General features: G+C 41.0%; 1 protein-coding gene across 4 annotated transcripts in view; it reads right to left on the reverse strand.

Moving 5' to 3' along the window:
* The window catches only part of Heg1 (heart development protein with EGF like domains 1), a 76,981-nt gene that overhangs the window by 48,661 nt on the left and 13,056 nt on the right, over window positions 1-15,264 (reverse strand). For 2 of the 4 annotated variants that reach the window (XM_021259595.2, XM_021259608.2), the window contains exon 2: window positions 4,642-4,935. In XM_021259595.2, the coding sequence (XP_021115254.1) occupies window positions 4,642-4,935 (294 nt within the window). Of the gene's footprint in view, window positions 1-2,029; window positions 2,129-4,641; window positions 4,936-15,264 lie in introns of those variants that run through there. The other 2 variants (XM_021259598.2, XM_087216260.1) reach the window with 2 other exon arrangements.

Here is a 15,264-nt window from a genome sequence, read left to right on the forward strand (position 1 = left end):
AGCAATGACTGTAAGGCACCAGGAAAGTAGTTTCAAATGGCTTCCAATATCTTTTTTTTTTTTTTGGTACCGGGGATCGAACTTGGGTCCTTGTCCTTGCGAGGCAGGCAGCGGAACCACTGAGCTAAATCCCCGGCCCTCCAATATCTTTTTAAATTTTATCTAATTCTGCTGCATGGGTCTATGCCAGCCTTCACACTGTAAAGCATACAATTTCTTTTCAGGAACAAATAACTCCTGGGTATGTCAGCCTCAGAAGAGGTGCTACACATGCGTTTCTGTGTAGAGTTTGGTAGTGAAAGGAAGCCCAGACTATGAAGGCTGTGTGTGGAATACCACAGGCTGAAACTAGCAGGGATCTTTCAGGTCATCAGGTCTTATCCCTTCATATTTTGAATAAGGAGCCCTGTCTTTGCTGTGCTGGGCTTCTAGCTCATCATGCTTGTGCCCACCTAGCGAGGAGCATCACTAATCTGACTGGTCTGAGTGCTGGGCTTTTTACTAGAGGATGGAGTGGCACAAACCTGTCACATTCCTTCACATTTGTGTTTGTAGACCTGGACGGTTGGGCCAGGCCAACTCCAGATCTGCCTTGGCAGAAACTGCCAGCTATCTGTATGCAGTCTTGCCCAGTTGCTTGCAGCTTCGTTATTGTGCAGTCAGAAAAGGAGAGTAAACCCTCAAGATTTCCATTCAGGGGAGCTAGGAGGTATACATACCTCTGTTTGGTGTGTTGGCAGGTGCTAGACAAGCCTTAAAAATAAATTTGAACTTTGTTTTCCCTCTGGCTTCAGGTCTTTGTGCGTATGTCCTCTATCCCAAAGCCCCCTGAGTCTGACATCTAAGAGGATGGTCAGACTACACAAAACAGAACACCTAGTTCACTAAAGAAGAGAAATTCTAGTAAAAGATTACAGGAATATGAAAGAGTTGAACTCTCCAAAACTTAGAAGCATAAGGTTTTAGAAGGGCAAATACTCAAATAATTAAAAGGCCAATTTTTGTTGTTGTCTTGAAAAAATTATAGGTAAACAGAGACTGAGTCCAGTAAAGTTAAAAATATGGTCAGATTTTCAAATATATAAATTCAAATTATAAATATTAAATGACCTTGATCAGAATAAAAGTGGAGACTCCAAGAAAATGCTTCCTTTCCACCATTTAGTAAAATTGGTTGTAAATCACTGAACCACAGAATGTCAGAGCTACAAAGGATCATAGCTTTATCCAATCCAACCAGTGTTTATGAATAATCTTAAAAAGCAATCTCCTAAAAACATGAATCATAAATTATATCCATACCCAGTCAGCAGAAAACTGCATACCAAGTGTATGGCAGAGAAGCTGGGTGCCTTAAACAGGCGTTAAAATTCAGTTTTGCTTTGATGACATAAACCCAAACTTCTACTCTTGCAAAGTATTTCTGAAAACCTCTGACCTATAAGAATTTTGAAATGGTAATTTCTGAAGCAACCTAACTTCAGTTTCCCAAGAATGCTCCCAACCCTCTATCCTGCTCCCTATGGACTAAGGATAAAAACAAGCAGCATACAGACACTGAATAACACCTAGGAGGGGCAGTTTCCAGCATTCTCTTTGAGTCATGGCAGGATGTGCCCTCTGAGGGGATTTGGGCATCTACTAATCCCCATTTCTTATTGACTTGTTCGGAAGACATGGGGAGCTAGAATAAGGAATAGACTCAGCCAGCGTCTGCAAGGGGAGTACAGTCTCCAGGTAGGTAGGTACCGGGCAACTTGGTCCAAGATGTTTAGTACAGAGGACCAGAGGGATGGAACACCTGAGCTAGGACTTAACTGATAAGTCGGAAGTGGAATGGCAGAATGGGGAGAGTGCTCCACGGCCACAGTGACTAACAGCATGCCTTGCAAACACCGCCACTTTTCTTTGCCATTGAAGGAAGTGTTTTTGCAAAATTAAGAAATAAATGATATACTGCTCCCCATTTCACAAAAGTACCTTGTCTTGGCTTATATCTAGATGTCTCCCCAAAGCTTCATGTACTCACTGGCTTATCATAGTTCTGGGTGCGGGTGACGGATTTACTGAAGAGGGAAGATCGACACTGGGTGCGGGTGGCACCAGTCAAGGGGCCTGTAGCCTGGAAGGAATAAAAAGGGAAAGAAGGGGGAAGTCATGCTGCTTTCTGCCTTCCACATCATGAACTATTTCTCCTCTGCCGTGCCTCTCTGTTGTGCTGCCCTGCCTTAGAGCCAGCAACTACAGACTGAAACCTCTATAAACTGTGAGCTAAAAGAAACCTTTCCTCCTTTAACTTATGGGTGTTGGGCATTTTGTCCCAGGACCAAGAAAGTAACTAGGATGCACCCCAATCCATGGCCTCTTCCGTCAGAATACACACCATTTAACACTTAGTCCTTGTATATGAATGTATAAAGGAGGGAGAAGGAAAGGAGGAAGCAGGCCAACTATTATCTTCTTCCTTATATGGTTAAAGAAAACATATTTTAAACATGTACTTCAATACTGAGATAAACTGTGTAGGTTGTACTTCTACCCCAAATACTTGGCAATAGTGGAATGGCATTTTTGGTTTATTGTCTTAGGCCCTATTACAAGTATTTAATTAGCTATCTACACACCTACTGATGACTGTTTTGAATTACTTCGGAGGGGTAATCTGGGGACAGGAGTACTCACATGAAGAATGGTCTGAAGAAGGAGAATAAGCTGGTGTCCTGGAGAAATGAAACAATGAGAGCTGTGGTCCTGAGGAATTTCTTTTCATGGAGAGCATGGTTGGTTCTCCTGGCTCCAAAGCAGGAAGAGAGGACTGGCTCAAAACTGAAGTGCCAGACATTTGAATATGCCCAGTCACCACTTCTGGGACACCCTTCACCCTCTCCAGGAAGCCCTGGGATGTTCTGCTCTCCATGTGAGAACAGGCAATTTTTCCTTCTGACTCAGAACTGCTGGATCACATGTGAAGCCTTTCCAAGGCTGAATAATTAAAGCCAGCAACAATTAAAATTTCACCAGCAGACTTCTAAATGTCTGAATAATCATTTAGTGGGTCAACTCTGACTTCTATAAAATGTATAGATGTGAAAAGAACTTAGGAGCAATTGTTCTCTGGAAAACGAACTCCTGAACAAGAGACCATAAACCAAGACAATGATTGTTTTTTGAGCTCACAAAAAGAATGTTTTGAGAGTAAAGTTATCAGCAGTGGGGCAGACTGAAGCCAAATATCAAACAGTATGGACTTAGAGGTCAGTGCCAGATCATCATAATGCATCACCTCCCATAGTGCAGAGATGATTCCAGAATCTATTGGAATTCAGCATAAACAAAATTTTCAATAACTAGATGACCAAAAATACCCAGGCAGTGTCATGTGCAGAGTTACTAAGCTCTGTAGCCACCACTCATAAATGGGACACTTATATTTTCTTCACAGAACTGAATGTCTTCAGTGAGACCTTTTATCATGAGGGTGTGAAACTATGGAATCACTTCTGACACTTTCATTCTCTACTTTGAGGTACCTCCAAACTTTCCTTTGTGGAGAGTCTTTATGAAACCCTCCCTCTTCATCCCTGTGGCCAATAGGGGCCTAGATTTGTGTCTACCTGGGTGGTTCCCCTCAGTCTAGGTTCCCTCCATCTCCCCAGCCCTGTCATATGTTTTCAATCTGCTTGACAGATGAATTCTCCTCAGATTTGCTTTAACAGTATTATTCCATTGTGCAAAGCCCTTCAGTGACTTTCCCACCACACCAGGTATAAACTGTCTGGTTAGCAAAGTGCTCCATGATTGTCCCTAACTTATCCACACAACTGTCCTACTCACTGGTCTGTGCACAACCCCTAAGGAGGATGCTGGCCCTGCTACCCCACAAAGATGCCAAAACTGCCTCTCTCTTCTTTACCTTCATTCACACTGGGATCTCATTCCTCAGCCACACCCCATTTGAGCTATTCAGATTTAGGCTCAAATCCTAGCCCTGAAACATGTTAATTCTTTGACCTTCATATATTGGGTTATCTTCTCTGAGATTCAGTTTTCAAATTCCTAAAGTAAGGATAACAGGTCTTTCTGACTTTTTGTAAGGATTGAGAAAACAGATATGTTGGTATGTAGTGAGTAGCTAATAACTGTTAGTTTTCTTTCTCAATTAAGTCTTACCATCAAGCCCTAGCCCCTTCTTAAAATCCTTTGCTAAAGATAGCAAACCTCAAAGCTGTGTAGTCTGGAGCAAGAACAACTATTTGAAGCACACCAGCACAAAACCACATTAATACAAACAACACAAACAAGACAGCCTGGCCATCTTTCCCAGGCATGCATCCTACCAGACCTGTGGTTCTGAGATTGAGTATGTGGCAGCATCCTCAGAGAAGAGATGAAGTTTGGAGTCAGACTGGCCATGGAACGGAGATGTCATGGGACTGACCAGGCTGCTTGACAAATCTGCACCCTTCTCTGATCTGTCCCTATGTGCACCTCACAGCTTAAGTCACAAGTCTGACCCAGCTCAGGCCAGGACCTCTGGACAGGCACAGTTAGTTGGGATCGGGAAGGAAAGAGTGAGGCAGCAATGTTTTCCAGGACTGGATAGATAAATGAATATAGTAAGCGTCATCAGCACAAACTCACAGAACGTACTGTCCTGGGAAGTCAGCACTGTTGCAATCTCAGGTGAGTGCACAGCAGGGGAGATGGTGAAATCTCTTCTACTTGAAGACTCTTTCCTTCCTTCAGCACTTGCTTTTTCAATTAGGAGAGTGAGGTTTTCTGGAGCTTCTGAAGAAGTATGGCTCATTCTGGAGGTCTGAACCAAAGTACCCTCTTTGGAATCCACAGTTGAAAAGTCCTCTGGATTCTGATAAAAGGCAATGTTTTCTATGTGGGGCTCAGTATTACTTTCTGGCCAGTTGTTCCTTATAGCAGCTGAAACAAGAAAACACATCAGTGAGAACTTGCTGGTTTCTGAAAAGCAAAATAAAGCTTCAGAAAAGATACCATGAACAGACCATTTGAAGTTATTACTGACTACACAGCTCCTTAGAAATCCCATTTTTGTTTTACCTGTTTGGGAATATCTTTCTGCTTAGGATTGGGTGTGTGTGTGTGTGTGTGTGTGTGTGTGTGTATGGGCACCATGGAAAAACCTCTAGGGAGGTGGATGATGTCACTTCCGTCTGTAGGAATGAGGCACCTGTGACAAATCATCTCACAAGCAGAGGCTGTAAGCAGGCAGAACCTGTTTGTATTATTATCACATGTGTGCAGATGTGCACATGCACACAACACACACACACACACACACACATGGAACAAGTTTTCTTTTAGGTTAATACTGCCCAAAAGACAAAGTGAGCAACAAATATAATCCATATAAGTAACCTTTGCAGCCACATTTTAAAAATAAGGTGAAATTAATTTTAACCACTTAATAGTTTACCCCCGAGTATCACTTGGCAGTATGTTTGCTTATATACTGACTATCCTGAGTGTCGCTCGGGCAAGGGTCATTTCAACCAGTCCATTCTTGTATTGAATAAATTCGATAAAATTGTCATTTTTGTGTTTCTTTTTATATTATCTTATAAAAATTAATGAAAAGTACAATTTTCGGTCATCCTGTATTTAAATAATTGGACTGGTAAGTGGTTAATCTTGTATTTCATTCAACCTATTAATATCATTTCAATATGTACTTGATATAAGAATTACCAAGATATTATTATTATATTCTTTTCTTGGTATTAAATTTTAAAAACCCAACGAATATTTTACAAGCCACATCTCAAGAGCTCAATAACCAGGTGGCTGGCTAGTAGTCACTTTCCTAAACAGTACAGTTCCAGATCAGTGGGACCAGAGGCACTGGCTCACTTATTTGGGGTGGGGTGGGTGGTGACTGTAAAAACTTCCACAAGATTATAAAAACTTCTGGTAAACTTTCCTAAGGAAATTATGTCCTCCTCAAATCCCTTGAGAATTACTGGATTTCTGCCTCCTTTCTGTTTCCTGAAGGTGATAATTAGCAGAGGCTTCCTGGCAGGGGAGGGAAGTTGCCCAGGCATCTGGGCTTCACTAGAGCCAACTCCAGATAGACAAGACCAACACTCAGATAGAAATGAGATATGGAAGGGCATTTCCAGGGGCAGCCACAAAAGTCCATAAATTGAACTTGAGGCCTAGGGGTTATGGGCAGCAGTGACGGATAAGGTATACTCCCTTTGTTCTTCCTATCTGAGCTGTGAGCCTCCCCAGAGGAGATAAAAGGATATAAGGATCCTTTCTTTATCTTCTTTGTTAACTGGGCACAAGGAGAAAAATTACTTTCAAAGGTAGCCAGAACAAAGTGATTGTGGGTGGCAGAAGGGACTTGCACCTATTCCCCTAAGCTGGCAAGCCATGAGCAAAGGAAGGTTATAAACTTAGCTCTATTATAGCTTTAAGACAAGTGTGAGACCCAGCCACTCAATGCTGTGGCAGGCTTTGAAGGAAGCAGCAATGTCCCCTTCTCAGGGAACAGGCATGGAAGTCCCAGACCCCATTCAGCTCAAGGAATTCCACTACAGTGTCCAGGAGGAAAAGGATGGCCACATGCAGATAGGACATGGCTCACACTGAACCATGTTCTCTCCCTGAAGGTAGCCTAAAGAGGTGAAAAGGAAAAATGCACAGTATAAACAAAAAGGCTGACAATAGTCCCGCAGTATCCTCAATAATGCTGCCACTATCAACAACTAAAAATGCTGAATAAAATCGTTTTTAAAAATAAATCTAAACATACTTCTGAGTTATTGAGGAGATAAAGAATCAAATCTTCTAAGACCAAAAATGAACCAAGACTAGGAGTACAGAGAGGTGAGCAAAGACTGAAGCTGGCACCTGCTCAGCATTTGTGACCTCGAACTTGTTCTGATGGCCTCGGGGATGCAGGAGATGGGAGACTAATTCTCAAGAAGGGAGTCTAAAAGGAAACCACTGTGTAAAGCAGGAACCCCAAAGGACTATGCCTTGGCTGTAAGGCAAATGCAAATAAATCTGCCTTATGAAGGGAGGAAACCTTGCCCTTCAATCATGACTTATAACTGCGCTGAGTGTGGTGATGTGGGTGTAATCCTAGCACTTAGGAGGCTGAGGCAGGAAGATCATTGAGAGTTTGAGGCCAGCATGGGCTACACAGGGAGTTCAAGGCCAGCCTGACCTACTTAGAGAGACTCTGTCAAAAGGAAAAGAAAAAGATTTATAACCACAAAGCTAGCCCTTATGTGGGTATAGAGCAAATTCATATTACCTGTGTTATCTGAACTTCAAATTGAGGATGTACTTAAAAGTGCTCTATACCTTGTGAATACACTGAAAGACATTCAATTATACTCTTCCAATGGGTAGATTTTATAGTATGCAAATTGTATCTCAAATACAGATACCCACAGGCACATGTGGGTGCAAACACACACACACACACATAACACACACATAACACACACATCATGAATAATGCAAAGATGGAGAAGTGGTCCTAACAGTACCTCCAGGGATCTGGCAGAAATGAACTGAAATTTACTACAAATAATGTCTAGATGAACATACTTTCCGGCCAATTTCTATCATTTACTGATAAAATTCTAAGGAGTGGGTTAAAAAAAAAATCACAAAATGATGAAAATAAGCCCTCCATGACCAAAAGCAAATTAGTAAGCAAAGACTTCAAATACTACATCATCAAACAATACATGTATATACAATTACATTAGGAGAAATAAGAGAAAAGGAGATTATAAATAACACCCCAAATACTTCAAATAAACTTTAATGGAAATTCTAGAAATGACAAATACAATAATTAAAATGAAGGAACTCAACAGCAGATTAGAAATGGCTGAAGAGAGAGTCAGAAGGTAAGTAAGGGAATGCCAGCAATGAAATACAAAGATGTATAAACAAAAAGAGACAGGATGATAGAGTGAGAAAGTCCAACACACATCTAAGTGAATTTCTAGGAGAAGAGAAGTTAAGGAGAAGTGTCAATATGCAATGTAACCGTTAATTCTGATGTCAACTTCACTGGATTAAGAAACACCTAGGAGATTAGTAAAGCACACTGCTGTGTGTGTCTGGATGGGTCATGCGGGCATGGCCTTGGTCCCTTACCCCATCTGCTCTGATACTTTCTCCCTGCTCTGCTTCATGGCTGCCGTGAACTAAGCTGTTTTGCTCTTTTTTTTTATGCGCTTACACCATGATTTCCACCTTGGAGGCAGCTGATCATGGACTGAAATGGTGACCAAATTAAACCTCTCCTCCTTTAAGTAAGTTGTAAGTGTTGGATATTGTATCTCACTGATGAAAAAGCTGACTAATATGTACACACAAAAAAGGTAATGGCTGAGAATTTTCCAGAAGGAATAAAAAGTATAAGAATCCTCAAAGGAAGTTCAACAAAATCTTAAGAGGCTAAATAGAAAAAATATATATACTCATATCACAGTGATACTGCAGGAAACCACAGAGTAAGACTAAGTCTTACAAGCTAATAAAAACTATGGCAAATTATCTATAATAAGATGGCAGTTCGGCCAACAGCAATGATGAAAGCTAAAAGTGTATAAATATTTTCAATATGGTGGGAAAGAGAAAAAACTAGAATTGTATTCTCAGAAATACTATCTTTAAAAATATCTCAAGATTATCAAATAAAAACATTTTCAATCAAAACTGAGTTTATCAGCCACTCCCACTAAGGTAAATTATAAAGACCTGATTTCAAGAAGAAAAACAATCTTAGATAACAGATATCAGATCCAAGAAGACATAATGAGCAAAGAAAGTGGCAAATATTTGCATAAATCTAAATATATGCATAGATGTATAAATATTGAATTTATGAAAAATAATTTCTCATTAGTGGAATTAATAAAACAAGATGGATAACTGTCTGCAGAGATGATCAGAACAGTGTGGGTGTAGGACAACCAGAGTAACTTGGAGTTGTATGAAAAATGCATTTAAGGTACTCAAGCTGACCCTAACAGATAAAAATGTATCACTTCTAAACTGATAGTTTGGAATGACATAAAATTTCCATAGAGCAAAATTAATGAATATTGCTCAAAACCAAAAAATGAATACATAGCAATATATGCATGTCATTTAGAGATATGGTCAAAATTACTAAATGAGTCAATTAAAAGAGTTGAAAATGGGTTGATTCTGAGGAACAGAAAATTACAGTGGAGTGGTCAGGGTTTTTGTAACACTCTTGTAAAATCTACTTGATCTTTGTGACTTTAATACAAATAAAAACTAAATGTTTCAAATGTCAAATAACACACCATAGTAAATACCCGTAGAGCCTTATAAAAGTGTTAGGATCTTTAATATGACAACTTTTAAAATCCCTGACATCTACATCTTGTAGACAACATGAATGTGCAATTCACCAAGGAAAATATGTAAGTGGAGAATAAATACATGAAAGTATTGTTAAAAAGCAAAGAAATACAAATTTGAACTAGGAAAGAGTTTACATTTGTATTTATTTATCAATGTGGCAAATATTTAAAATAATATACCATTGCAGGTACAGAAAATGGACACTTTCATACAATGTTGGTAAGAATGTACAGTGATTGGCACAGGCTTTCTGAGGAAAAATTTAGTAACCTATTGCAAAAATCTTAAAAACAGGCATACATTTTGATCTAATAATTTCATTTCTGGAAATTAATTCTTAGGTAGTTGTTAAGGAAGTACATAAAGTGTTAGATACAAGGAAGTTTACCAAAGCCATGTTTATAATAATAAAAATTGGAAATAACCTAAATTTCTGAATTAGGAAGGTGATTAATTATAAAACAAAATTTTAAAGGGCTAACCAAAAATATTACTGATATGCCCACCCTACATTAGTTGCAACAGTAAGTTACAAAATGGTATTATCTGATGTTTTTAAATACACACACACACACACACACACACACACACACACACACACACTCCTAGGAAAAAGAACAAAAATGGTTGGGCAGTAGGAGCTTTCCTTGGTCCCCAGATTGCCTCGTCTTAAGCAGGTGAAGTCTAAAGACCTTAAATACACAGTAGCTCTTGGAAACTGCCAATAATGATGTAGGCAGGGTGAACTCCATGACATTTCTGAAACATAAGCATGTGAGTGGCTTTGGATGAGACACGTGAAGGACTGATGGGGTTAGTTATGCACAGGGAACTTGGCCCCCAGATGCCTAACCTCTGTCATTACACATTGCAGCTATAACTAACTGATGGCCTGGTCAGAGAGAGGTGGCCAATAACCAGCTCTGCAAAGCAGAGAGACACACTTGGTCACTGGTGCCACTGCTGGACTCTGCTGACAAGAGACCTGCTGGTCTGTGGTTATACTCTATCCTCTTCTTAGTTAGTGGGTACCACAGATACCTGGATTGGTGGCAACTACAGTGTTAAGTTTAGTGTATCTCTTTTCCTGGAGATCTGTCCCTTTCTTCCCTCAGGAATAAAGGAGGTGATGTTAATAAGTTGCTTGTTTTACCCATACCTTGTGAATCTGTTTTCTTTGTATAAAGGAAATGAATCTGCTTCTAGCCTTCTGTCTGGATGTAGAAATTTGGATCTTAACAAAAGGACAGTGGGTAATGCCAGCCTGTGGTTAAAGTCAGACTGTCTGGGTTACACTTCTGGCTCTACCACTTACATGTCCTCTTGTACATGTAATTTCTCTGTACCCTGGTGTTCCAGCTGGAAGACAGGGATAGTAACAGTACCTACTTCACTGGGCTGTTTGTGAAGATCTGAGATTTTAGAACACTACTTGATACACAGTGAGTGCTACATATGTTATGGCTACCAAACAGATTTTGGGTGATCAGCTTTTAACAAACACATTTGGTGACAATCTTCCTTGGCAGGCACTACTAATCAGTCATGACTCAGTCTCCCAATCCTTCTCCAGGCAACTGATCAGTGCTGGTAGCAGAGCTGAAATTACCTGTGTTCATTCAGGGCCCTCTTGGAAGCTAGGAGTCCACTTTTTAAAAAACTAAATTTTATATTTTCCCATTCCCCCCCTTCCCTCCTTATGTACAAAAGCTTTGTTTACATTTTTTCCTTTCTATTTTCTTTTTTTTTTCTTGTCACTACTTTCTCCCTCCCTCCTCCCTTGTTCCCCTTCCCATTTGAACACTTTCTTTCCATTTCCCAACATCCATTCTATATCTCAGTCCTTATTTCCACATTCAGTTTCTCACACTGGAGAAATAATGTGGTATTTAAACATATGTGTCCAATTTATTTCACTTAAGAGTATAGTCTCAAGGTCCATCCATTTAGCTATAAATGTCTGAAGCTCATGGGAGTCCACTTTGATCAAAGGACTGAGGCTGGCCACATGGCTCCTAGAACAGCTTGTGCGTTACTGAGTTCTGCTCATGACACCGCTCCTAGGAGGTACAAGAACTTCTGGGCACAGGGTGGGACTGGAGCCACCTCCAGCATGTTACTGGCCAGGGATTTCAAAAGTGTCCCACAGCCCCATATTTAACTCTGGGTGTCCTCTGGATTCGTTGACTGCCTATGAAATCTTCCTTAGAGGAGGGATTAAAGCCACACAGGCTGGGCCAGGCAGCACCACAGCCCACTCCCAGTGCTACCTGAGGTCTTGTTACATCCAAATGACTTACACGATTTCCTGTTGCATCTTGGGAAGAATGATGTATCTAACACTAAAATATTTATTAAGCTCAAAGGACTGGTCCTTTCAAGCTCTGAGTTCTTTAAGTCTACTGTGGATGAGTTTTGCTTATGCCATGGCTTCTTCTCAGCACCAGAGTGAACTCTGAGTGGGATAGTAATTCAGAGTAAAATGGACAGGACCCCACTGGGACCTACCACAGGCTGGGGAAGTTATCAGGGGGCCTGCTTTTACTCTGAGGGGAGAAGAAAGATAGCTTTGGAGACATGGAAGGGAGAAACCTGTCTCAAGCTGCAGAGCTTGGAGGACCAACTGTGAGGTGTCAGAAAAAGGCTGTGCCCCACTAGATATTTCTGGGGAGTCCTTCGGGAGGGGCTGTGTCCCAAAGTCTGAGGGGAGGCTGGGGCTACTCAACACCCATCCGCAGGCCAGTTCCCAAGTGGTCAGAGATGATAATTCAAACCCCAGTGACAGACCACGGCAACTGAGCCACAGCAAGCAGCCACATACTAGAGCTGGCAGGTCCCATTTCTCAGGTTTCTTTTGAGCTGAAAAACCATCCTTCCCTCTGCTCCTATGTCAGGCCATAACTTTCCCTTGTAACATGAATGGAAATTAACAAGAGTTTCATTGCTTTGCTTGGTTTCTTTTCCCTCAAGTTGACAACTTCCCCTTCTATAGCATCTTAATGTTCCAAAACATCTGTTTGTAAACCAGCATCATCAGGGATGCTAACACAGCCGGGAATAAGATTTCCTAATTAGCAGCTGCTACAGAGTCAGCTCTTGCCAGCCCCTAGTGATTCGGGGGTTTTCAGCTTGCATTGTTTCTCAGCAGTGAAGGGGAGAGTAGAGCAAGTGTGCTGCTTCGTTCAAAGAGGCAATTTCCTCCCCGAGGGCCACCCCACCCCATCCCTCACAAGTGCTGCAGAGGGCCAGATCAGATGTCAGGGGCTGCCAACTACATGCTTGTTTCTCTGGGGCACAGAGTTGAAGGACCAGCCCTTTATATTCATGCCCCTCCATCTGAGTTCAAGTTTTACAAACATCTATTCAATGCTTACCATGTGTTAAATGTTTTCATATGTATTATTTAATATTCATGACAGCTCTCTCAAGTGGGTAATATTATCCTTTTACAGTACATGGGGAAACTCAGGGGTAGAAAATTAAGTGATTGTTTCAGGTCACGGCCTCACCAGCAGCAGAGACATGATTTGAACCTAGGTCTCGTTCCACTACACTTCATCTTATTCCTTGCAGCGTTGGGGTGCTGGCCAGTAGAGCAGAGCCAAAGAGTTCCATTGGCCTTCAAACTTCCTCCTTAAACACAACTCCATTGACCTTGTTTCTTCCTTAGCAGAATGAAACGGTGCCTATCACATGGGCTTTGGAATTAGACAGACTTGGTCTGGCAACAGCTGCATGTTATTAGCTGGAAGAATGAGCAAGAGGACTTCTAAATGAAGGCAGAGATGATTTTTATGCGTACTGAAAGGAATGATTATAAAGGAAGGGAGAGATAGAATGGAAAGCAAGTTTGAGGGAAACAAGAAAAATCTGTTTACAAAATGTGAAGTGTAGGGTGAAAAATATCCAATAGGCAAATTAAAGATTTAGGATTATTGATTAGGAGGAAGGATGGGAGATGGCATATGAAGGGAAAATTGAGGATCAAGGACTGATTAAAGGGAAAATCTGAATCAGGAGGAGAGGCAGAATGACAGAGTGAAAATAAAGTAGGGGTCAGCAAAGAGGAAGGCAATGAATGCTGAAGGGCTGCAGAGGAGGCCAGGGATGAGGCAGGGAAGTGCCTAGGCCTTTCCAGGATGTGGCTTGGTAGATGAACGGTGAAGGTCACACATTGCTAGGGTTAAAGCTCACGAGAAAAGACTCTGGAACAATACAGTGATTCCCCAGCTATGCAAGTCCTGCCTCCCTTTGGGGCTTTCCTGGGATCCTGAACTTGAAGAACCTTCGCAGAACTTTGGGGTTGGTGCTTTGTCCCTACACTGCTATATATCCAGCAGTAGATTCTTAAACCTAGGAAAGTGGGTTTCTCTGCAATTTTTAGAGATTTTCCTAAAATTTAACTGTTCATCCAGGGAATGGAGAAAAGAGTCCTTAAAAAGTAGGGAGAGACTTTTAGCCCCCTGTCTTTTTGCTTCCCTTTCAGTATGATGGATGGCTGCAGACTGAAGAGAAGCAGAACATTGTTCACAGGTGCTTCCAAGAGGATGAAATTATGCTTCTATTCTCAGAGATCCAATAAAGAAATCCTACACTCTTTCCAATCTGTAAAGCACTTTTTACAGGATATTTTAGGGGGCCTAAATTATCTTTTTAGATCCTGACATTCTGAGTGGAGACCAAGAAGGCCTTCATACTGCAGAGAAGACTGAGGTTTAGTACTGAAGTTACCCACCCAGGCTAACCCAGAAACAGGTGGCAGAGCAGCAACTAGAACCCAGCTCTTGAATTTTTGGTGCCTTTTCCAATTAACCACACTCAGATGGAAACCAGTGAGGGCTGAGCAGAAGCTACTTCCTGTCATGTACTACTTCATGTCATGTGGCATGCTTCATTAGCCAGCATTCACCCTGCTTTGCTCCATTCATTCTTGCCAAAGTTGGCTGGGTTGCTTTTGATGACCCTCATCCCCTCCAAAGGTGACTGCCACCTTTAGGGATCAGAGGAACCAACTAGTCTGACCCTAAGATGATAGGACAAAAGCTCAGGAGGGTAATAGTTCCAAATCTACCATACATCCTGTGAGTGATATTTGGGAATTCAAAAAATATTTTCCTTGACATCCATTAGGACAGCTACTGTCAAAAAAGAGAAAAAGGAAAACAGCAAGGGCTGGTGGGGGTGGAGAAATCGGAACCTTCAAACATTTCTGGTAAGAATGTAAAATGGTGCAGCCACACAGGGACACTATGGCAGTACTTCAGCTTAAACATAAGATCCAGAGTTTCACTTCTGAGTTAAAAAAAAACTGACAGCAAAGACCCAAACCAATATTCATATACCCACATACACAGTGGCATTATTCACCACAGTCAAAAGATGAAAACAAACTGAGTGTCAATCAGTAGATGAAGGGATAAAAAAACATATTTACATACAACTGGATATTATATAGCCTCAAAAATGAGTGAAATTCTAACACAGGTTATAGCATGGGAGAAACACTGAAAATATCAGTGAAATAAGCCAGACACAAAAGGACCAATATTGTAAGATTCCACTTATCTGAGGTACCTAGAATAGAAACATCATAAAAACAGAAAACAGGACAGAGATTACCAGAAGTTAGAGGCAAGGAGAAATGAGGACTTCCCACTTAAAGAGTACTGGAGATGATGAAGAATTTCTAGCAACAAATGGTAGTGATGGCTGTAATGCTGTGATTGTACTCAAGGCTGTGGAATTGAACACTTAGAAATGGTTAAAATGGTAGATTTTATGTTATGTGTTATCTGTCATGATATACAAGCAGTGTTATTACAGTAAAAGACATGCTGTCATTAATCTCCTTCAAAATACACCCCC

Source organism: Heterocephalus glaber, unplaced genomic scaffold (genome assembly GCF_053883595.1).
Source record: "Heterocephalus glaber isolate CG9 unplaced genomic scaffold, H.glaber_assembly_v1.0 deba00000122, whole genome shotgun sequence".
NCBI lineage: Eukaryota > Metazoa > Chordata > Mammalia > Rodentia > Bathyergidae > Heterocephalus > Heterocephalus glaber.